Genomic DNA, 25,462 nt, shown 5'->3' with positions numbered 1-25,462 from the left:
AACCCGCACAGGCGAATAACGGGATTTTCAGAGACAGCCGCCTGAGTTCTTATGGAATGAAAGCACATAAATGCCCCTCACCACCACCCTGCATCCTTCATGGGGTCCCCAGCGGAATCTCCTCCCTACTGTGAAGACAAAGGCCTTGGAGACTTCACCGGGGCTCAGCAGCTGAAGCCAGAACTTAGAGAATTTCTGAAAGGAGACTGTATGGCTAATGTGATGGAACTGAATCTTAATGAAATGAGACAATGAGAAAATAATTTTGCTTCCTCTCTTCTAAGTTATATGCGAAAGGTTGAATAATTGCATTTGGTTTGTGGACTGAAAATTACTGACCTCTTGTTCACGCTGAAAAATAACAACTCTGCCGCCCTTGTCTCCTGTTGCAAGAAGATCTCCAGAGTAATTAAACTCAACGGTGGAAATGATGTCCGCTGTCAACAAAATACAGAAGCGATTTACCAGATGCAGTTTTGGGGAGGAGTCATGATACCAAAAAACTAATAAAAAGGATCAAAAGAAAGATAAACATACACAATGTTCTCCCAGAATAAAGCAAAATTGTCGTGGCAAACTTGTAATTGCCAAGCGGCCACTCCTTGGTTCTGGTGCAGAGAACCTGCCGGCACAGGTGAATGGGTGAGTTTTACTCCACCTCCACGCCTGGGCCCCCGGTGCACCAGGATTTATCTAGACTGCGTTGTCTTGATACAAGGATAAAGGGTAGAAATTTAGAAAATTCATTTTTAAAAGAACAAAATGGAAAAAAATGGGTCCTGAAGAATGTTGCCTAACTTTATAATGCATACCTAATGTTAACTTTTGCAATAAATCTGATTCTCATACAATAGTAATAAAAATGTTGTAACATTCTATGCTTTGTTGGCTTCTGGACAATGTAATATTCTAGACAGTAGAGGTTCCATGTCACTGTCTGGATACAGTTACCACCATTGATAATGATGACATCATTACCAAGTGAGACAACTGTCAGGGAGGCCTTGAGATCTCTGACACCACCACAAAGACCCCAGACACCAGCTCAACAGAGGCCAAGACCCTGGCGCAGAAGAACCACCACCACTAAGCAGTGCAGAAGTCCTCAGGTGTCCTAAGGCTAACCCTTCGGGTTGGGAGGGGAGTGCCTGGATTTATGACAGACATTAAAAAAAAAAAAAAAAAAAAATCCCAGGTCTGTCACTTGCACAAAGATTTTATATTTTCAGGGAGCAGTTCCATGATGGACTCTGGAGGAAGCTGGCTTCTCTGCAGTGCTGCTATGTCGTGTGTGGACTGACGAGGATAAGGCCTGGTGTGGTCTCCCGAGGGGCCTGCACCTTACCTTACCCTGCAGTGTGGGGGAGTCTCAGGAACAGCTAGAACACTACAAGCTCACCCCACTGCTGGGCACCAACTCAAGGGCTCACCCAGGGCTCATGGTATCTTTAAAGTAGGAAGTAAAAAACCACTAAATGGCTATTGTAAACAACCTACTTACTAATATATGGGCCCTAAAGTTGAAGTAACTCGAAGAGCTCCCCCTAAAAGCGGCTCTACTAGAATGCAAGTCTGAAAGGTCTGCAAAGGCGTTTTAATCGTGTTAGTGAAGGATTTCCACCAACATCTAACAGCGAGCTCCTGCGGCTGGCACTGGTGTTAGTGAAGGATTTCCACCAACATCTAACAGCGAGCTCCTGTGGCTGGCGCTGCTCACCGGGGCTTCACGTGGGATCCCTGGCCTGGGATTTCTTTCTTTTTAAAAACCTTCAGATTTTGGAAGAAGGATTAGGTTGCTTCTCAGAAGTGTCACTATTAAATTACTGAAAATAACCTACTTGCTTAAATGAAACTAAAATACTATGTATCGGATTAAAAAGGTCTACATCTATGTCATTTATACCCAGAGGGTGTATAAAATTACATAATTAATGGTATTCTAGCTCTGTCAGTGATTTTCAAACTTAATTAAATTGGACTGAGTCTTTTAAAAGAGAAACTCCTGTAACTGTCGGTGCTGAGAAATTTCATTAAGCTACGCAAACATGCGTGAACCTAAAGTTAGAAATACTGCAGCTCGGCCGGGCGCGGTGGCTCAAGCCTGTAATCCCAGCACTTTGGGAGGCCGAGACGGGCGGATCACGAGGTCAGGAGATCGAGACCATCCTGGCTAACACGGCGAAACCCCGTCTCTACTAAAAATACAAAAAAAAAAAAAATTAGCCGGGCGAGGGGGCGGGCGCCTGTGGTCCCAGCTACTCAGGAGGCTGAGGCGGGAGAATGGCGTGAACCCGGGAGGCAGAGGTTGCAGTGAGCTGAGATCCAGCCACTGCACTCCAGCCTGGGCGACAGAGCAAGACTCCATCTCAAAAAAAAAAAAAAAAGAAATACTGCAGCGCTCAATCTCTAAACCCAAAGTAAATACACAAAATTACAAAACCAACATTTAAATTATCAATATCAAATTAACCTGACAGAGATAGTTTTTAATAATCAGACTGATGCTGAAAGCATAAATATGGTATTAAAGGCACCAAGTTACGTTTTGATTTTTTTTTTGAGACAGGCAGTGCAGTGGCTCGATCTTGGCTCATTGCAACCTCCATCTCCAGGGTACACGTGATTCTCATGTATCAGCCTCCTGAGTCACTAGGATTACTCGTGTGCGCCACCACACCCAGCTAATTTTTTTATTTTTAGTAGAGACGGGGTTTTGCCATGTTGACCAGACTTGTCTCCAATTCCTGGCCTCACGTGATCGGCCCGCCTCAGTCTCAAGTGATCAACTTGCCTCAGTGTCCCAAAGTTGAGTTAGGTATTTTAAAACTACCATAAACTTCACCATGGCTGCATTCTGCCTCCATTTCCCTGCTGCGGTAGGGGTAGCTTCTGCCCACAATACAGCCTGGCACCTCCTGGCAGTCCCGGGGAGGCATCGGGTCTCTTCTCAGCCAGATGGGCTCCACTGCGATGTCACAATGCACCTGCCGCGGCACTGCTGCCAGCTGGCTGTGCAATCCTCACCCAACATCTGGGTCACATCAAATCTGCAAGGTGTCGGCAGCCACCCCGAGTCCTCTCAGACTCCCCCCCCGCCAAACACGGTGGGCCACGCGTGTGTGTTCATCTCCTTTACCCTCCCACCCCCGCCCAGGTGTCAGAAGAAAGCAGAAAAAGCATCTACGTGAGCAGCTTCAACAAACGTGGGGACAGCAAGGGGCTGGCAGAGAGATGCAGAAAGTCTTTCCACAGGTGCTTTCCCCAGGTCGCCCCCCATTCACCCTGACAGGTGGGAGCACACAGCTACTCCAGTTTCTTGTTCCTCAGACACTGGCTTCCAGCCACTGTCCCCAGGGTGCCCTCTGAAATACTCCAGCCCAGGGGAAAGGGCCTCAGTATTTGAACATTGGGGTTTCACAAGGACATGGCCAACCACAGTGAAGCCGCCAGCTGAAAAGCTCACGCCCACAGCAACAGCAGCCTCGCTCCACTCAGAAATAGAACCAACAGCCACGACCTGCAGAGCCTCAAGAAGTCACCAAAACAAAGATGGGTGGAGCCGGACACAGTGGCTCATGCCTGTAATCCCAGCACTCTGGGAGGCTGAGGTGGGTGGATCACCTGAAGTCAGGAGTTCAAGACCAGCCTGGCCAACCGTGCAAAGCCCCATCTCTAACCACTGTAACAGAGTGAGATTCCATCTCAGTAAAAGATAACAAAAAACAAAAACAAGGATGGAATCTGAACAAAGAGAGATGGGAAAGCCCAATTCATGTTCTGGGGAGCTGTTAACTACTACCAGACACTGCAGTTCCAGTGCTTGGCTGAGTGCTTACTAGGAGCCAGGTGCTATTCTAACCACATGCGAGCCCTGCACTAACCTCATCAGGCCTTCTAGGAGCCCCAGGAAGCAGGACTATCATCAACCCGCCTGACGGAGAGGAGAGGGATGCTGGATGTGGGACCCTGCACGTCCGAGGTGGCAACCCCCTGCTGGTGAGTGGGGGAGAACACCTGGGCTGGTCTCAACCAGGACACCCAGCGGGGCCCCCAGGAAAGGAAGAATATGCTTCAGAAGGAAATGGGAGGAAAAAGTGCCATGTGAAATCCAAAGGGCAACAGTAATAACAAAAACCTTCAGATCTCCTCCAAAGGGTAGAGCAGAAAGAAAAGAGATGGACAACATGAAGGATAAGACAACCAGAGGATCCGTTTCGGTGGCCCACCTCCCAGCGGATGAGTTCTAGAAACACAACAGAGAAAGCAAGGGAGAAGCATCCAAGGCCCCGTTCCCAGGCTCAGAAGCCCGGCATGGCTGACAGCAGACCCAGGCCGTGCACATCTCAATACCAGGGACAAACAGGAGCAACTAAAAATTTCCAGAGCAAATGAACAGGTCACATGGAGAGGGAGTCAGATGGCATCACACAGGTTGCAGGAAACATGAGTGGTTTGCAACTACCCTCAAACTTCTGGGAGAAGACAATTTTCAACCCAAAATGCTAGACCCTGTCAAGTTTTCGATCAAATCTGAAGGAGGAATAAAAATGTTTTTGAATACGCAAAGAGCGAAAACAAACAAACATGTTCTCAGGAAACTGCTGCGAGAGCCAATTTGGCAAAATCAGAGAAAAAGCCAAGAGAAAGATCAGGGATCTGACTTCCAAAAAATGGTGAGGACAATCTCAGGACATGAGCCAGGCGGCCAGCAGGCCTCAGAGTGGCCGTCCAGGCGCAGGAGCTGGTCTGGGGACAAGAAGAGCTGAGGGCTGATCTGAGGTGTTGGTATTTGATAGACCTGTTGAAGTGTTTGCTAACAAAACAAACAAAAACAAAGAACAAACAAACAAATGCACTAAAGACACAGATAACTAAGCATATGAGAAAATCAGGCAATCATTAGCTCTAGGAAAGTGAAAACTTGTATGAAAAAGAAAAGGCATAGTTCAATACACAATATTTACCTGTTAACAAAATACTATGTAACAAAAACTTGCAATAGATTTCTTTCAACCTCTTTATTTGTGGGGAGCGAGGGCACACGTGGGCTGAAGACAGTATCAGTGAAAAGCGGAATCATCAGTTGCCACACAGGAGGTTGGCACTTACAGTTCGAAATCACAGAATGAAAAGTGAGCAGTCCCAGCACGGGAGACAGAACCAGGGCAGCCTCACGTGGCAGGAGAGGAAGGGCAAGTGATGAGGAGGTCCCAGGTTTAAAGGCCATGTGGGTGCCATGAGGAAGCAGACTAGGAGCTGTGGATGGGGAAGGGGAAGTGGAGTCAGTGGGATCTGTAAAAGATGGCCTAGAAGTCACAACCACATGCCCCAGGGAGAGTCGGCCGCCGGTGGCCGGGAGGGAGGCGCGGAGCACAGCCGGGAGCTGCTGTGAGAATGGAGAGGGCAGGTGTGGGGGGCAGAGCACAGCCCCTCAGGCTGCGCTGTTTCCATGAGGCATGAGGGAGGGTCATCTGCTAGGAGTGAAAGAGAGGGGACACGGGTGATGTGGGGAGCCTACGGCGGAAGTCCCCTCAGAAGAGAGAAGAGTGACGAGTCTTGAGAAATGCAGACCTGCCTCGCAGTATCCATGCCCACTTCAGACCTGAGGCCAGCAGCTTATCTTTTTAAGCTGATCCTACATCTGAGTGGCTCTAAACCAAGCACTGTGTGGGCGGCCTCAAAACAACACAAAGCCCGTCTTCACACGGCTTACGCTTTAGTGAATGAAACACTAAGGGCAATACAAGACCATCAGGTGCCGTTCCCACCATGGCATTTCCAGCCTGCCCAGTGGCTGGGAGGAGGCAGAGGCTCAGAGGATCAGGAGGGGGAGCCTGGGCAGGGCAGGGACCCCCGAGTCTGGGCCCCAGGGGAGACGACGGCATGGAGGAAGCCCGTGTGGGGAGCAGGGCCACCCCGCTGGAAGCACAGGAGACAGGAATCCAAGGCAGTGCAGGGGGCAATGACAAGACTGTCTGGGGTCATCAGCCTTCAGGAGATCCAGAAACTGCATCCGGAGAGAAACACCATGAGGACTGACAAACAACTCCAGGGTGAGTTCTGGGGTTGAGGACGGAGGCGCCTGTCGTATTATCACTCTACTTTTCTACGTACACCATTTCTAACTACTTCCTTTAACTGGTCAGTAAGATATGAATGCATCAGATCAGCTCTCGGATCTTCTTGTCCCCAGAGACAAGGTCTCCTACCCGTCTCCCCTGCCAGGATGGCCGTTCGGAAGCCTGCTGGCTGCATGGCTCACGTCCTGCGACTTTTCCTGATAGTGTTTGAAAACTCACTAAGTTTTTCAAAACAAAATAAAAATGTGACTATTTCACTTCTCTACTTCTCTGGATTTTCACTTGCGCCAGCCTCCGCCCGCGGCACCCACCACCTCTGCTGGAGGGTTGCTGCAGCCTTCAAGGGGTTCCCCCATTTCCTCTCCTGAGCCTCAGAGCCCAATGTCCAGAAAGCAGCGGGAGGAAGCTCTTGAAAAGCATAAAGATAACATTACCAGCCTGAAAACACCCTGTCAATACCCAAATACCACAATCAGTCTATTACCAGAAAAGATACAGTCCTTAAAACGCATCACCTAAAATTACTGTCACCGTCAACACAAAAGGGATCCATGACAGACACGACATGCAAGTTTCCCGCAGGTCCATTGTGCTTCCCCTCTTCGGCTAGTTCTGGAGTGGTCATTTAAACACACTTCCTGGCACAGAACCACAGACCAGGTACTCCTCACAAGACCACTGCCCCTTCCCGATGGTCTTCACCTGGCCACCAGGAACTGAGGTGGCCTAGCAGCCCAAGAGGTGGTTATAAGGAAAACCAGTGCCCTACTGGAGGCACCAGCAAATCGGACCCCCAGTAAACACCCAGCCACACCAGGAGCACATTGCCAGGATGCCAGGCCCGCCCGCACACCCTCCCTCCGGGGCAGAGGAACTGGTGTCCACCTTCCCCAGCCGTCAGGGAAGGGCGAGTACAAGCCACCCTGCAATGTCACACTCTCATACACTGGCTGAAATGAGACTGACCTTTAAAGGTCAGTCTCTCGCAGCTCTCGCAGACCGCTCCTGGAGCACATGGGTACAGCAACTCTGAAAACCATCGGGCAATATCCACTAAGGCGAAACATGCATATCTGGTGACCCAGAAACTCCACTCCAGACACACAGCCACCAGAATTACACATGTGCATCACTGAACCACTTACGAGAACGTTCACAAAAGAATCAACTCGAATGTCCGTCAACAGTAGAAAAGATGCATAAATTGTGGCATATTCATACAACGGAACACCACACAGCAATGAAAATAATCAAATGACCACCACCTAACACCACAGGTTACTTACAGAAAGCTGAACACTGCGGAGGACTTAGGGTGCAATTCCACTTATACCACGTTCGAGAGCGGGTGTCCGATGCGCGATGCCAACTGGGGCAGCAGCTGCCCCGGAGGGAGGGAGGGAGGGCCTGGAGTCCTGGCAATGTGCTCCTGGTGCGGCTAGGTATTTACTGGGGGTCTTTGCTGGGCGACAGTCAGTACTGCACGCCTGGGATCGGTGCCTTCTGCAGGTATCCCATACTGCAGCAAACACCCCACGGACTTCAGGCACAAGCAGCTGTCCATCTTCACTCGGACTCTCACCGCCTCCGAGTTCTGTGCCTCCCGCACTCCGACCCACGCGCCCCTCTGACCCACGCACCCGCCCTCTCTGGAGGCTCCCTTCATCCTCTTGGTCTGAAACGTGCAATCCCCGACAGCAGCTTCCCCCAGGCCCTCTCCCCGGGGGTCTCTGTTCTCTCACACCCGACTCCCTGGGGAGAGTTTCTCCTTCCTCCATTTGATGCTCCCAGACCACGGCTCCTCCCTCCTCAAAATGACTGTCTCACCTTTCCTCTCCCCTCAAACGTCCAGCGCCCCAGCCACTCACCCCACCCACTTCCTTAATGAATCTGCTTATTTCATGAAAAACAGAAGAACCCAAAAGAGAACAGCTTTAATCTCACTGTCAAAGACACCCCCTGCAATGGAAGAAGCCACTGCTTCCAGCAGAGACCACCTGGAGCGGGATGACACAAGCCGGGCAGCTCTCTGGACTCGTGGTCACCACACCCTCTCCTCCCAGTCCTTCATGAACTCGCTGTAGGGAGTGCTCTGCTTCCCTGACTCACCAACTTCACCCATTCAACCCACCCCTACTCTGGCAACCAGTTCGTTTCCTGCCGTTACCCACCCAATCACTTCTCTACACGCTGGGTAGAGGCAAGGTGCTGGGCGAGGCCATTTGTTTCCTGCTCTGCGGCACCTGGCAGAGCTGTGCTCACACACAACAGTCAAAACACACATCCAGCCAGAAGGTTTTTGGAAATCACAACTCCTTCACATAAAACTTCTCTGAGAATTTAGTACGTATGCAGAAAGAGGAGTAGAGCTGCTCTCCAAGGATGCAGAGTTGACTGAGGCTGCCAGGCGGTGAGCTCAACACAGGGCACTCTGGATATGACAAACTGACAGACCAGGGAAGTGGGAAATAGTCTACCTTTTCTAATGTTTTGTAGAGCCAGGGTCTCACTATGTCGTCCAGGTTGGTCACAAACTCCTGGGCTCAAGTGATCCTCCTGCCTCAGCCTCCCAAAGTACTGAATTACAGGTGTGAGCCACTGCACTCAGCTGGAAGTAAGACATTTTCTATAAGCAGACACAGATGCACACACATACACACGTTTCTGTGTCTTTTCAAAGAAACTCACCTAAAGGCAAAAAGTCCATTCTGTTCAAAAACCAGACAGAAACTAATAGAAGTGAATTATAAGCCTCTACCATATATTAAAAAAATTGGAAAACCATTTATGTCCAAGACCCAGTAAGATTCTAGAGACACTATAATCTAAAAGCATCCAAAATTGAGTTTATCCAAATTACTGACAGAGGCACGAGACAGCCAAACACAATATGTAGGCAAGTAGGGAAAGGTGCAGGGAGAATCTCTGCCCCGCCCAGGTCACTGTGCATGGGGTGGGGGAAGTCACCTAAACAACCCACATTGAAAAATCCTGTCCCTTAACACATGCCCAGTGAGGGAAATAAATCAACGTGGAGGGGCTCAGACTAAGGGCCTGTGCGCACTGAAGAATGGGGCGGAACCACCAGGAATACTCACCTTATGCTGGGGAGGGGCCTGGCCTCTTCAACCACTGTGTGGTGGCCTGGTATTCAATTTGGGAGGGGAAAACCTGCCTGCAGAACCCCTCTCTTTTCTGAGAGCTTTTCCTTTGCTTAATAAATTCTGCCCTCCTCACCCTTCAATGTGTCTGCATGCCTGATTTCTCCTGGTTGCAAGGCAAGAACCTGAATTTAGCTGACAAAAAAAAAAAAAAAAATCCTGCATCATTATGACTAGACTGGATAAAATGTGACAAAGCAGAAAATTCTGCATATTACTTTCTAGTCACTTAGGCACTAAAAAAAAAAAGTTTGTGGCAAATTATTCTAAAATGCAGAAGTCAGAAAGAACAACTGAAACTTAATTTCTCTGCTACAGGAACAAACTATTTTTGAAATATGAGAAGTATACCATATCCTAGGAATGCAAGGTTGGTTTAACATACAAAAACAAATCAACGTAACACACCATACTACCAAAATTAAAGGACAAAGTCCACATGGTCATCTCAATAAATGCAGATAAAGCATTTAACAAATCCAACACCTTTCCATGATAAAAACACTCAACCAACTAAGAATAAAATGCAACTTCCTCAACTTGACAAAGAGTACCTACAAAACCACAGCTAACATCACACGTAATGATGAGTCTGAATGCTTTTCCCTTGAGAGCAGGAACAAAACAAGGATGTTTGATTTGTTAACTTCCAGTAAACATTCTACTGGAAATTCTAGCTGGGGCAATTAGGCAAAGAAAAGAAATACAAGCCATCCAGATTAAAAAGGAATAACATATCTCTATTCACAGCCAGCATTATATTGCATATAGGAAATCCTAAGGAATCTACAAACACAAAACCCATCAGAGCTAATAAACAGGTTCAGCAAGGACACAGGATGCAAGGCCAATAAAGTCAACTGCACTTCTACACCTAGCAATGAAAAATTCAGAAACAAAAGCAAGAAAACAACTCTGTTTACAATATCATCAAAAAGAATAAATACTTAGGAATAAATTTAATCAAAGTGACAAGATTTGTACATTGAAAATTGCAAAATATTGTAGAAAAAAATTGAAGACCTGAATATACGGAAAGTTATCCTGTGTCACGATTGGAAAACTTAAGAAAATATCTCCAAACTGTTCTACAAGAGTCAAGGTATTAACCCTATCAAAACCCCAGCTGCTTTTTTTTTTTTTTTTTTTTTACAAAAATTGCCAAACTAATTCTAGAATCGTATGGAAGTGCAAAGGATCCAGAATAGCCAAAATGATCTTTAAAAAGAGCAGAGGTGGACGACTGACATTTCCCGATTTCAAAACTCACCATAAAGCTATAGTAACCAAGACAGTATGGTATTGGCATGAGGACAGACATATACACCAATGGATCACAGGTCATAGTCTAGAAGGACATTTATGGTCAACTGATTTTCAACAAGTGTACCAGGACAATTAATGGGAAAAGAATACTATTTTAATAATGATGCCAGGACATCTAAATATCCACATGCAAAAGAAAAAAGCTGAACCCTTATTTACACCACATATAAAAATTATATATAAATATCATTATAATTCACTGCACATAAATTATATGTATATAATTATACATAAATATGGATCAAAGACTTAAATGTAAGAGCTAAAGGAATAAATCTGCACAATCTTGGATTAGACAGTGGTCTCTAACATATAATACCAAAAGCACAAACTTTTGAAATAAAAAAATAAAGTGGACATCATCAAAATTAAAAATTCTTGTGCATCTAAGAACACCATGAAGAGACTGAACACACAGCTCATGGAATGGGAGAAGTTGTTTGTAAACTGTGTATCTGATAAGGGACTTGTATCCAGAATACCTGAAGAACTCTTACAACAACAAAAAGACTGGTCTGGGCATGGTGGCTAACACCTGTAATCCCAGGAATTCAAGACCAGCCTGGGCAACATAGCAAGACCCAATCTCTATCAAAAATTTTTAAAAAGTTAGCCAGCTGTGGTGGTGTGTATCTGCAGTCCCAGCTACTTGGGAGGCTGAGGCAGGAGGATCGCTTGAACCCAGGAGTTACAGTGAGCTATGACCGCACCACTACACTCTAGCCTGGGTGACACAGCAAGACCCTACCTCTAAAATAAATAAATAAAATAAAAAGACAAGCCAATTGAAAATGTAATTTTTAAAAAAAAAAAAAACATAAAAATGTCCAAATAAGTACAGGAAATGCTCAACATCATTAATCACTAGAGAAATACAAATCAAAAACACAACTATTAGGATGGCTAAAATCAGACAATAACAAGCGTAGGTGAAGATGTGAAGAAAAACTGTTCAAACACTGACGGCTGGATTATAAAATGTTGCAGCCACTTTGGAAAACAGTTTGGTAGTTCCTCAAAAACATTAAACACAGTTGCCATATGACCAAGCTCCATTCTATAGACCCAAGAGCACAGAAAACACATGTCTAAACAAAAACATGTACAAGAATGTCCACGGGTGCATCTGTAAGAGCCAAAAAGTAGGAAGAACCCATCAACTGATTAATGGATAAACAAAAATGGAAAACTGTTTGTCCAGGAAAAAGGACTGACGCATGCTGCAGGATACACCTCGATGGCATCAGGCTGGTGGGAAGCAGCCGGCACAGAGGGCTATGACTCCATGTATATAACATGTGGAGAACAGGCAAATCCACAGAAACAAAGTAATCAGTGGTTACCAGAGGGCGGAGCAGGGAGGGAATGGGAGGGACTGCTAGTGGGTTTCTTTGGGGAGTGATGGGAAGGTTCTAGAATTGGATAGTGCAGATGGCCATACAACTCTGAATATTCACCCGCACACTTCACAAAGGATGAGCTCTGCGCTCGATGAATTACAGCTCAAAAGCTGTTTTAAATAAAACTACCCCATAAAAACAAATGGATCAAGTCACTAAAACGGCCTCACAACTTGTGAACATTCTCAAATACACTCTAAAAGTAGACTAAATTATTACAAGTTTTAAAAACAACCAACGAACAAAAATCTGCTATAAATTTGTTTTCCACAAATTACTAAATTCATTTTCCTATTTAAACCTAAAGGGACTTTGTTTTCTTTTTGGCTACTTTCCAATTTTTTTTTTTAAGAAAAAGTTGACACATAACTCATTTTTGTGATGAGGAGTACTTAACATCCACTCTTTTTATTTTTCAAGAATACATCAGCATTAACAATAGTTACTGTAAATACAGCTATTTGACTTCTCAGAAGCATATACATGAGTAAATGACATCAGAGAGAAACCGTCCATCTTTTATTATGTTTTACTGGAAAATTAGCATTTGTATCACTCTGTTATCATAAGTCTTGTCTTGTCTAACAAATTTCAGAAGACTTCAGAATTTGGGAACCATATTAAATCACTGCCATTGAAGCCTATGAAAGGTAGGACCACTCTTTTCAAGGAAAATCTGATTTACTAAGAATATTCCAGGCTATTTCCCCCATGCCATGCTGAAAAATGAGAACATCTTTATCCAAAAGGCTGTCTGACCGAATATATTTAACCTTTCTCTCAAACATATTAAGCAACTTGAATTACTACTAGGCAATTTTATGCTCAATTTCATGCTTAGAAGTTCTTTTTGCAAATAAGAACTGTGTGAGCCATGGTAGACTCAGATTTACAGGCAAATCAAAAGCACTTTATAACCAACAACAGGCCAGGGGCTCTGACACGATCACCAGCATAGTCACTTTGGAAAATTAAAAATACACTCTCCCCGACTGAGCAAAACTGGGTTCCAGCCCACCTCCGCACACTGCAGCCACTGAGTTCTATTTTTTAAACTCAAATCTGACCATGCGGTTTTGAATCCTCACTGCCCTCAGGCAAGACTGACATCCTCATCTGACTCCCTCTTCGCTTTCACACCCCATCGCCCAGCCTGTTCTTCTCTCCTGTGTCAAGTCCTCCCGCCCTCTCTCCCGTGTGCAGGCTCCTTCCATCCCTCATCCCTGTCCAGGCCCATCCCTCATCCACATCTGAGCTCAAGCGTTCCTTGTTCAGGAAGCCTTTTGACTCCCGGAGCCCTCGTCTAACGGCAACAGGTAACTACTTAACTGCCGAAGCCTTAGGACCCTGTGCGCTGTGGGGCAGCACCTTTACTCATGGTGCCTTCTCAAACTGCACCCGCAAAGTGAGGCTGCGGTACCCCCCGGTCATTCCCCGCACGTCAGCAAAGCCTCTCTGGTATCTCCCCTGGCAGATCTAGACATGCAACAACAAATACAACTATCTTTAAGTATTTCAGAGTCAAACTAGCAAGAAGGTAGTGACGAGTATTTCCCTTGCCTATACAGAAAAGATCATCACTCTGACAACTGGTATCAAAAGGGGAAAAACATATCTCAAACTTTAGGAAAGGAACCTGCCCATCATCCTAGCAAAACAAAGCTGCTCATGTTTCTCTCCCAATAACTTGTCCCTGAAATTCATCTTCTATTATGAGAAACACACACAACCCTGCGATTCCTGTTTTATTTTTTGTAAAGACAGGGTCTTGCTATGTTGCCCAGCTAGAGTACAGTGGCGTGATCTTGGCACACTGCAACCTCCTCTGCCTCCCGGGTTCAAGCGATTCTCCTGCCTCAGCCTCCTGAGTAGCAGAGACTACAGGTATGCACCACTACGCCCAGCTAATTTTTGTATTTTTAGTAGCAACGGGGTTTCACCATGTTGGCCAGGCTGGTCTCGAACTCCTGAGCTCAGGTGATCCACCCACCTCAGCCTCCCAAAGTGCTGGGATTACAGGCCTGAGATACCATGCCCAGCAATAATTTTTAAAATAAACAAAAGTAGGTTAGAAACAAACCTCCTACTTCAAAAACTCCACATCTAATTCTGCCACAAAAAGGAATGAAACTCTGGCATATGCCACAACATGGCCAAGCCTTGGAAACATCACGTGCAGTCAGTCAGATGCAAGCGGACAAACACTATGTCAATTCCACCTGCATGAGGCCCCTAGACTGGGCAAACCCAGAGACAGAAAGCAGAATGGTGGTCGCCAGGGGCTGGGGAAGGGGAGAAGGGGAGTTACTGTTTAATAGGACAAAGTTGTGTTGGTAATGAGGAAGCTGTTTTGGGAATAGGTAGTGGTGACAGGTACACAACACTGTAAGTGCATTTAACATCACTGAACTGCACACTTACAAACGGCTAAAATGATAAATATTATGCCATGTATATGTTATCACAACTAAAAAAAAATTCCTAGACCTCAAAAAAAAAAAAAAAAAAAAAAAAATCCCAATCTATGCCAACCTGGGTGTCACGTTTCTCTCTGCAGGTCAAGTGAAACACGGCCCAAACCACCCTAAGTTGCTGAGATACAGATGCGAACTCCACAGAGCCCGCCTCTGGGTGGCGATGTCTGCCTCCACCACAGCCTGTCCTGCGGGGAACACGGAGGTTACCAGGGTGCCTGGCCAGAGAGAGGTTCCATCTACTTTTTCAATAACCCAGCAGCAGACGTTTAATGGATTTCTATGATTCCCATTTTACCTATGACGTACTGATCACTACTTCAGGGAGTATGCAGAAAGCCCTATGCTGATACCTTCGTAATCCAAATAGATTACCTCTTCTACTACTGAATTCTTTAATGAACAGTAAGTAAACTGAGAATGGTTAAAGTAAAAACTTTCTCATTCTCTCCACTTTAAGTCAAGATCACTATTACACACCTGAACTTAACCGGGGCTCTATAGCAGAGGAGATTAATAATTTTGGTTAATACTACTTCAAGGATTATCTAGTATTTCAGACGCCTTTAACAACTTACTGATACATCTATCTGTTACCATAAACGAAGTCAAAATCTACGAAACGTGACCTGTGACATTCAACTAGATCTCTAGGGTCTGACAAAATTGCAGGGAGCGGAGAAGCACGGCCGCGGCGGAGCTGCAATCCACCATCGGCCTCTGTCTGATAAAAGTGCTTTTAAAAGGCAACCCATGGATCTATTCGGATAAACACTCAAGAGCAGGGACAGGCTATGAACCTATTTCACAGACACTGCCTCCGTGAGGAAAGAGTGCGGGCAACGGAGTTGGGGAGTTAAAACGGAGACGAGACCCTCGACGTGACCGTAGCCTTCACGTCTTCAAAAACCCAAAACGATGGACCATTGTTAGGTGTGGAGTACGGGGGTGTTTATTTGTATTATATATTGTGCTAATAATATATAATTATTTATTCTAAAAGCAACCTATATGTCTATCCAAACGTGAGGTGGCAAACAACGGAGCCTCCCATACACAGGTTACTGCAAAGGACAGAAACAAAGCTGAGACGCCGCCTTCAATGCCTATGAAAGTCAGGAACTTTTACAAATGCACTGATACATGTAAGGCACGACTCCCCCCTTTTCAATCATTATTATTAGCTGAGTTTTTGTTTTGCTTTCTTTTAAATCTAGTTATGTACTAGAGCTTTTGTAATGAATACACTTTCAGGGATACTACTTTGCCATTCTAGATTGGAACAGAACTATTGAAATGGAAAAAAAAAAACAACAAAAAAAGTTTAAGGTATTTTCAAACACGACAAAATGGCAGCCTAAAACAGTTAAAATTCCAGAAACCGGAGCACAACAGAAGGTGCGGTGATAAGCAGTGCTGAGTCATTATTAGGGGGGCGCACGGACAGAAAAACCTTCCTCCTTCGAGTTGCTAGAACTCCCTCTTTACCTTTTCTTAAGGGCACTTTTCTCCTTATATCTACAAAACAATGCATTCTTAGTGTGGAACATAAAATAATACAGAAATGTGCAGAACAAAAGCCAAAGTCTCTGTTCAGGGCAGACGTGATCCCCCTTTCCCCCAGGCACCCCGATGTTGCCCCTGGGTATCTGCTTTCCAGAGCAGCATTTACGACCACACTCAGCTGCGGCTGGGGCCACTGTTCTTCTGCAAAAGCTGCTGTTTTTCACCCAACACAGACTGCTCTCCGAGGAGCACAGAACACTCTTCCTCCACAAAGTGTGTCCTAACACATGTAACCGCCTCACTACTTTTAGGCATTTAGCCTTTTCAACACCGTATTGCTGCAGCGCACATCCTTCTGAAATGCTGGCCTATTTCCTGTAGGATTCCTACAAGTGGAACCTTGGGGTCCTAACCCTTGTGTTAAGTTTGAGAGAGAGATGTCAAATTACCCTCCAAAAAATGAGTGTACACGCTTTCCAGAAATGACTAGGAAAAATGGAACATTATTGTTGCTTTAATTAAAATGTCTTTGCTTATTTTATTTGAGACAGGGTCTACTCTGTTCCCAGGCTGGAATGGGGTGGTGTGATCACAGCTCACAGCAGCCTTAACCTACTGGGCTCAAGGGATCCTCCCGCCTTGGCCTCCCAAAGTGCTGGGATTACAGGTGTGAGGCCGGTCACATCTTTGCTCATTAATGCCATTTCTATGATGATTTATGTTAACTCTTTTACTCACCACCCACTTAAAACAAATCAGCCATGAGATGTGGTTAAACATGCAGACCTATTGTTTTTTTCACTCAAATGTTGCTAATTATCAGAGAACTGACTGCCTCTTTCGGGCAGGTGTGGTGACTCACCCAAGGACTCCTAAAAGCACTTCCTGTGTGCCGGTGCAGTCCCAGGTGCTGTGTACAATGCAGAAAAGCACTTCCTGTGTGCTGGTGCAGTGCCAGGTGCTGTGCACAATGCAGAAAAGCACTTCCTGTGTGCCGGTGCAGTGCCAGGTGCTGTGCACAATGCAGAAAAGATCAGCACAGCCTGTGTCTTCACACGGCTGCATTCCTATTTTAATTGTGGTTTTATCATCTCTGGAGATCCAGATAAAATAAGCTCAAGTATGTTTCATGTTCTGAGGTATCTAACATCATTAGCAAGACTTCTGTGACTACTCCAGGACTGCCTGTTTTCGTGGTTGCCCCTGCCTCTGAGCTCTGAACTCCTGACAGTCCACATCTGCCATGGCGGTCCCATGAGATAATAATGGAGGCCTGTAACGGAGTGAGCCCTACCACCTGGGCTTGATAAGTGTACTCTTAGACACTCGCATGGCAAAATGGCCTAAGGACGCACTGCTCAGAAAATATCCACCCCCATCATTAAGCTTCGCAGGATGTATTTAAGTTCAATTCACCAATCGCCTTTTGTCCCACTCATTATTCCTCTTCCACCCCATTACTGACTCAAACATGGATCTCAGCTCTTTTTCTTCATTTCCAGAGTAGCAACAGCAATAAAAAAATCTAGTCAAAGACACATGTATAATAAATTCAACTGTACTTGGAGAGGAGAGTGTGGAATTGGGGCAGAAGAATTAAAAGTCAAGGTCAATAATTTTTAAAAACTCAGAAGACTAATATTCATAATATATAAAGAACTTTTACAAGCTGGGTGCGGTGGCTCACAACTGTAATCCCTGGACTTTGAGAGGGAGGCCAAGGTGGGCGGATCACTTGAGCACAGGAGTTCGAGACAGCCTGGCCAACACGGTGAAACCCCATCTCTACTAAAAATTAAAAAAAAAAAAAAAAAAAAAATTGGCCGGGCACGGTGGCATGCCTGTAATCACGCCTCACGAGGCTGAGGAAGGAGAACTGTTTGAATCTGGGAGGCGGAGGTTGCAGTGAGCCAAGATCGCACCACTGCACTCCAGCCTGGCTGACGAAGCGAGATCCCATCACAAACAAACAAACAAACTCACTTTTACAGACTTGACTTTTTTAAGTTCAGTAGAAAAATGGACAAAAGATGTGACCAAAGCAATTCACAGAACAGAAACAGTCAAGGAATGTGCATGGCCTCTGACACCGCGTACCCACTCCTGGGCGTCTGCCACCCAGGAAGGGCAGAAGGATGGACGAGACTCTCCTGCACTGTCATCAGAAACACCGGACTAAATAAGTAAGGGAATACTATGCAGACATCAAAAAGGATGAAATGAGCCACATAAAAAGGCAGCCTGGTTAAAAGTTTAAGTATGGGCTCTGGACTCAGAATGTCTGCGTGCAAATAATGGGTATAGCACCTATTAACTCTGAGACCTTCACCAAGTAACTTCATCCTCCTGATACCTGATCATCTCATGTGTATGATGAAGGCAACACAGGAGTACTTACATCTCAAGGGGCTGTGGCCGGGGGTCAAATGAGCTCCAGTATGGCTGAGCAGAAAGCCCAGTTCACTGTAAGATCTCCAATTATAGACTCAGTGAAAAAAGGCAGGTGGCGGCTGCATGCCATGGCTCATGCCTGTATTCCCAGCATTTTGGGAGGCCGAGGTGGGAGGGTCACTTGAGTCCAGGAGTTCAAGACCATCCTGGGCAACACAGCAAAACCCTGTCTCTACAAAGAAATAGAAAAAAGCTGGGCATGGCAGTGCACACCTATAGTTCCAGCTACTCGGGAGGCTAAGCAGGGAGAGGATTGCTTGAGCCTCATCAGGCTGCAGTGAGCTCTGATCGTACCACTGCACTCCAGCCTGGGTGGCAGAGAAGTAAGACCCTATTTCCAAAAAAGGAAAGGAAAGGAAAAGAAATAGCAAAAAACAATATTGAGTAATACAGAAAATCCTATTCAACGTCTAGAAAAAGGTTCCACATTTGTGGATTAAAAAAGATTGCTGATACACAAACTAGGTTTTAAAATATAAATGAATACATAAACACATAGAAAATGATCTACAAAGATACAGTTAAGAGCAGTGGGTTCTGAAGAAGACTCCAGGACAGCAGTGGGATGAGGAGAACTTTCATTCTGTGCTCTTGATCCAGCTGTTCTCAGCTGTTCTATCATTTGATTTTCTTTAAATAACAAACACTCTATTTTTGTATTGTGAGACAAAACCAGTACAATCTGGTAAAGACGAGCGAGGACAGTTAATCCTGAAGTCTGCCCTGCCCTTCCACTCGTACTGCTAATGGCTGGCATTCCAGCAGCAGCTCTCAAAGTGTGGTCTGTGGGCCCTTGAGGATGCAACGGTCCTCAAGAACCTCTCAGAGGGTCCATGAGGTTGAGACTATTTTCATCATAATCCTTGTACGTCATCTGCCGTTTTCACGCTGTTGTCATTTCCACGGATGAGCAAAGCCAAGGGCAGGTGGAGCTGCTGGCGGCTCAGCACGATCTGTGGCAGCAGCCCCAAGCTCTCCTTTCCACACCCTACACAGGCAGGGAAAAAGGGAAAGAAAAAGGGAAAAGGCCAGTTTTGCTTAGCTTATTCCCTGATGAACAGTTAAAATAATTCTCCACTTTATGCAATTCCAACCCTGTGATAAAATGTGCCACAAAAGAACATTTGCTGCATCCCCAAGTACAACTGTCCCGAGAAAAAGCACACAGTACAGCTGTCTGTGTTGAAAAACAAAACACAGGCCGGGCGCGGTGGCTCAAGCCTGTAATCCCAGCACTTTGGGAGGCCGAGACAGGTGGATCACGAGGTCAGGAGATCGAGACCATCCTGGCTAACACAGTGAAACCCCGTCTCTACCAAAAAATACAAAAAATTAGCCGGGCGAGGTGGCGGGTGCCCGTAGTCCCAGCTACTCGGGAGGCTGAGGCAGGAGAATGGCGTCAGCCCGGGAGGCGGAGCTTGCAGTGAGCCGAGATCCGGCCACTGCACTCCAGCCTGGGCGACAGAGTGAGACTCCGTCTCAAAAAAAAAAAAAGAAAAAGAAAAACAAAACACAAAATTGAGTTTCTCCCATCACATCCTCACAGCACACTTAAGACACCGGATGTGTGGGGACCTCTCCCATCAGCAAGGAAGCAATCAATTCTGCAGCCGGACACTGGCTGGGGTCCCCTGATTCCATTAGATCTTGACGCTGGGAGAAAGCATCAGATCCCACAGGTTGAGTGCTCTGTCCCACAAGACTGCGCCCCCACTTCGAAAGGCAACGACAAGCCTCACGTTGTGTTACTTGTGCTTCTGACTGACTTGCTATCAATCAGTGTCCACAACCCTGACTGGGCACACACATCTCAGGGAAACACTTTAATTTAGCGGTTTATTATAAAGGATACCACAAAGGACACGGAGGCGATGCACACGGAGGCGATGCACAGGGCGAGGGATGGGGGCTGAGACGCAGAGCTCCCACGCCCTCTCCGGGTGGGCCCCCCTACAGAAACATCTGGAAGCTATCTTCAAACCCAGCCCATACATAGGCAAGACTGTTTAAATCACTGGCCACTGGAGATCAGCTTAACCTTCAGCTCCCCCGCCCCTCACCACTCCCCAAGGTTGGGAATTAGGGCTGAAAGTCCCAATCCTCTAATCCTGCCTAGGTCTTTCTGGTGACCCGACCAGCCCCCGTTGTGAAGTTACCCAGGGGTTGCCAGCCCTTAGCCAACTCATTCCCAAAAGACACCACTGAAGAGCCCAATGATTTTAGGAGGTGTGTACTAGCGAAGACCAAATACACATTCCACAGTATCACACAAACTGAACTAGCCCTTTTTTTCATGGGATGCCATTTTTATTTGAAAAAACTGACCAACTTTGGTTTATTAAGAGTTTGGTATGTGGCAGAAATTTACTTGAAAATGAACATAGTGAGCCTCTCATTTCACAGAAAATAACTGACAGTATTTGTTACCAATGATAAAATCCAAGCTTTCAACAGAAAATTAGAATTTTGGAAAACTTTTATCTACTACTGCTAATTTGACAGTTTCTCACTTTCTCTTCTGATGAGGTCAGTGGTGACATTAAAAAAAATATGATTTTCTTCAATTTTATATAATGGAATGTGTTAACATTTAGGAAAAAAAAAAAAGAACTCCATGTAACAATACTTCCGAACGACCCCCATGTGATGTTAACCAAATCATGTCCACGAGCTAAAGACCCACTCTGAGCACAAGACAGACCTCAGGTTCTGACGGAAGAGAGCACAGAAACGCCACTGACCCCCCGGGCCGGTTCTGACAGAAGACAGGACAGAAACGCCACTGACCCCACAGGGCCGGCACACTCAAGTTACCACCTGGCGAGTTACGGTGCATCGCGAAGAGCCTCCGGGATGACCCCTCCTCTGCCCACATGGAAGCGTCAGGCCACATTTTCTTTACACATTTCAATAAAGTAACTGGAACACACTGAATGCAGAAGCAGTTCTGAGAATCCAGCCGTCACCTCTTAAGCCACATATTTTAAAAGGATGTGCAAAAGTATAAAAAAAAAACACTGTTCTTCTCGCTCAAATTTGTTTTTGAAAAGTTGTTTCTCACTAAAAATGTTAACATGTAGTAGATTATTTTAAAGTAAAATAAATATTTTAAGTTGTTCTCTTTTAATTTGAAATATAGAAAACGTCAACAGCTATAACCAGCACAAAGGCTCTCTGGATCTTGAGTGTAACTATTAAGAATATAAAAGTATTCCAGCACCAAAAGACTTTGCGAACCCACTCTAGGGCAGGGGTTAGCAAACTACAACCTGGGCGACATCTGGCCAGCTGCCTGTTTCTGGAGGCATGCTCCTGTGGACGCAGGGCACAGAGCCACGCCCATCCATCTCTGCAGGGTCTATGGCTGTCTTCCTGCTAAAGGCAGAGTTGAACTCAGTAGTTGCAACAGGGACAGTATGGCCTCAAAGTCTAAAATACTTACCATATGGCCCTTTACAAAGAAGCCTGCCCACCCCGAAACTAGAGTAAGCCAACTTTCCTGACCTTTATCGCAGTAACTTCCTACCTCCATTCTTACCCACCACCATCCCTTCTCCAAAGGGCAGAGTGACCTTGTTAAAAACAAAGTTGATGTCACTCCTCTGCTTAGAATCTGAAAAGCTCACAACCACTCCAAGTCCTCAGCACAGTATTCAAGTTCCTTATTCATCATCATCTAGCCCCAGCCAGCCTCCTGCTCATCACAGCCACTTTCTTCTCTGCCAGAAGTCAGACCATGCCAAGCACTGACTTCTCAGAACGTACCATGCTCTGTCCAACCTCCACACCAAGCCCTCTCCACCTGGAACCTTCTTCTCCCCTTCCCTTCCGCCCTCTTCTTATATCCTGATGTCCTCCCCTCCACTCCCTACCCAAGCCTGTGTATTGGGTACTTCTTCACATTGCCTCAATGTGCCCTGGTCCAGCCATGGTGCAAGGACCCACCTGCTTGTCTGTGTCTGAACAGAACTTCCTGAAGGCAAGAACTGCATTTCTGTTTCCAACAGCCAGCACTAGCAGCCCTTTAGTACACTGTTGTGAACTTTTCAGATGTGCCAAGCTGAAAGCTGGCCCTTGCATTACCCTTCACTTTTCTTAAACTGGCTCCCTGGCGTGAGAGAGTCAGCTATTCTCCTACGCAAGAGGGTCTCTTAAGACAACAGCCTCTAAATGGTTACCAGTTACGTGTTTGTTTGCCAGAACTTTCCATACATTTTCTGGAATCTTCACAGCAACCCTGCAATGGTCACAAGTAATAGTACCCGTTTTACAGATGAGAAGAGAGACAGTAAGTAACTCGCCAAGGTAACACAAAGCCTGAAGAGGGGGAAAAAGGGATGTGTGCCAGATTCCACGTGCACAATGCCTCTCCATCACCTAGCAGTATAGTGACATTCCATACACTGACTGGCATCCAGTGGGAGAGACAAGCCTAATAACACGTGTGATAAAATTAGGGAACCACAAGCAGGACACAGCCAATTGCTAAACAACATGGAATAGGGAGTGAAAGGGAGTCTAAGACGACACTGAACGACATTGAACGCTGAGGGGAGCTGGAGCAGGGACTCGCCAAGGGGGATTGGAGGTGGATTTAGAAGGATCAGCAGGGCTTAGGGAGTGGACAGGAAGCAAAAAGAATACTCTAGGGAGAGAAACAAACAGAGGCAAAGATCAAGGGATGGCAATAATCACTGAATAATAATGGAAACATTAAGAGGCCAGGCCCAGTGGAAGGGATCTGGGCAAGTGGAGATGAAGCAGGTGAGGAAAAACAAGAAACTATTTTTGTGTTTAAATATAGCTAAAACCAAGCCCCAGTACCTTAAAATACAAAAGAGTTAACAGTTGCATCTAACACTTGAAAAGCATTTTTCAAGTTACAAAAGCACTGCACATTGTTTGATCTTAACAAAAATCTTCCGATTTAACTTCTAGATAAGCGAGCTGAGGCTCAGGAAGGCGCCCTCAGAGCTGAAAACAGCAGACACAGACCCAACCTGGAACTTCCCATCAGAACAGCAGACTGCTTAAAATCAGGGAACACGAAAATCACCAGCTATGACTCAATACCACCATGTATCTTGCAAACTTAACTTCACGACGTACCTATGACCAGGCCAGCCTCCAGAGCATTAAGATTTGGCTGTACTAAGCATGATGAGTCTGTGAATCGTAAGGCACACAACTCAATTCCTAAAGACAGAGGCTTCCTATGAAACTCTCTAAGTCAAACTGCAAAATGTTACCAGACAGACTGCTTGTTTGACGGCCTTCCACAGAGGATGCTTTCCTGAAAGGTTCTCTTTAATGACACAGACATAAATATTAAGTAAATGAAAATTCTACAATGGAATATAGAAATCAGACCGGGAATAACTCAAATAAGCAGACACCATGTCCCTTCAAGACCAAAAAAAAAAAAAAAAACAATGATGATAAATACTAAACGCCCATTTTCTACACACAGAAGAAATCAATAAATATGACTGACAAGTTTTGCATTCACCAATACCATATTTCATTGATTCTAAGTGCATTTCCCTACATCTTAATATTTCCAAAATTAGATGTAGATTTTATATATACACACATAAAAGATACTGTAAAAGATTATATATAAAAGATATACTTAATTTCAGATATATAATACACAATACACATTATATATAACACATATATGTAATACATATTATATATTATATATAATACATAATATATATTTTGTTATATATAATACATAATACATATTATATATGTTATATATATTACATATTATATATTTTTTCTTTTTTTCTGAGACAAGGTCTCACTCTATTGCCCAGGCTGGAGTGCAGTGCTGCAGTTATAGCTCACTAAAGCCTCTACTTCCCTGGCTCAAGTGATTCCCCCACCTCAGCCTCCTGAGTAGCTGGGACTACAGGCGTGCACCACCATATCTGGCAAGTGTTTTAAACTTCTTTTTTTTTTTTTTTTTTTTTTGAAGAGACAACATCTCAAGATGTTGCCCAGGCTGGTCTCAAATTGCTGGGCTCAAGGGATCCTCCCACCTTGGCCTCCTGAAGTGCTGAGATTACAGTCCTGAGCCACCAAACCAGACATTATCTTACATTCAATGAAACACAGTAACTTTCTGGTACTGATGCTCAAGTTACCTTAAGTTTTGTTACCTTTCTGTGACTTCAAATGTTTCTTTCAAAGTACCAATGTAAACGCCTTGGAAAGGCTACCCTACCAGATTAACCAGCTATCCATGTTACTTACACAACTAGCCAGATTCAAGCTAACAAACAAAATTGAAGCAAACAAACCTTCAATTTTGTTTAGTGTGTCTCTTTAGAAACAGTTAATGTCTAATTTAAAGCAATAGATCATGGATTAAGAAACTGATTAAAGCAAAATCAACAAAAACTCAATACACTTAAAACTACAAATTCTGAGAAGGAACCAGCTGTTATCAAGCTATAAAGTTATATAAAACCGGGTTCGATATAAGACTCTCCTCCCCCAACCCCCTCCCCATGGTTTCTCCACAGCAGCAATTAGTGTAACATATAAAGGAGCAAGACCCAAAGCTTCCCTGCAGGTAAGCAGGTCGCAGTCATGTGCAAAGTGATGTCGCAGGTAAAGGTACCGCAGCACTTGCTTGACACGCAGGTGTTTCACTTACTGTCTCTATGAGATCTACTCTTCAAATAATTTGAGAATTGGTTGGAAAGCGATGCTATTCTTGAATCCTTGTTACTAACCTTCTATCGTTTTGATACGCACTTCCTTTAAAGGCATTCCATTTTCATTTGCCTTCAAAAACATTTCCATACGATTCTTGGTGGTAAGATTTTCATTGAGCTTTAGAACAGCCCCATCCCAAGACTGGACGGCCACACGCCACAATGCGGCTTCATCAGTACTGTGCTGGCTGCAAATGGTCACTGAAGCAATACAGAACTCCACAGCTCTGCGGCCAGTTGGCATGGCTTCAAACCCTGGCCCTGCCATATACTCACTTTGTAACCCAAGTTCATTGTTCTCACACCTTGGATTCTGCATCTGAGACTGGGAAG

The 25,462-nt window shown here is 45.2% G+C and overlaps 1 protein-coding gene across 3 annotated transcripts in view; it reads right to left on the bottom strand.

The window, feature by feature from the left end:
* Window positions 1-25,462, bottom strand: part of LOC111522076 (serine/threonine-protein phosphatase 2A 55 kDa regulatory subunit B delta isoform) — a 38,974-nt gene that overhangs the window by 8,719 nt on the left and 4,793 nt on the right. For all 3 annotated transcript variants that reach the window (XM_026452992.2, XM_026452994.2, XM_026452993.2), the window contains exon 3: window positions 340-437. In XM_026452992.2, the coding sequence (XP_026308777.1) occupies window positions 340-437 (98 nt within the window). The remainder of the gene's footprint in view (window positions 1-339; window positions 438-25,462) is intronic.

Source organism: Piliocolobus tephrosceles, chromosome 9, assembly GCF_002776525.5.
Source record: "Piliocolobus tephrosceles isolate RC106 chromosome 9, ASM277652v3, whole genome shotgun sequence".
NCBI lineage: Eukaryota > Metazoa > Chordata > Mammalia > Primates > Cercopithecidae > Piliocolobus > Piliocolobus tephrosceles.
The sequence above is the reverse complement of the archived record's forward strand: the minus strand, read 5'-3'. Positions and strand labels throughout refer to the sequence as shown.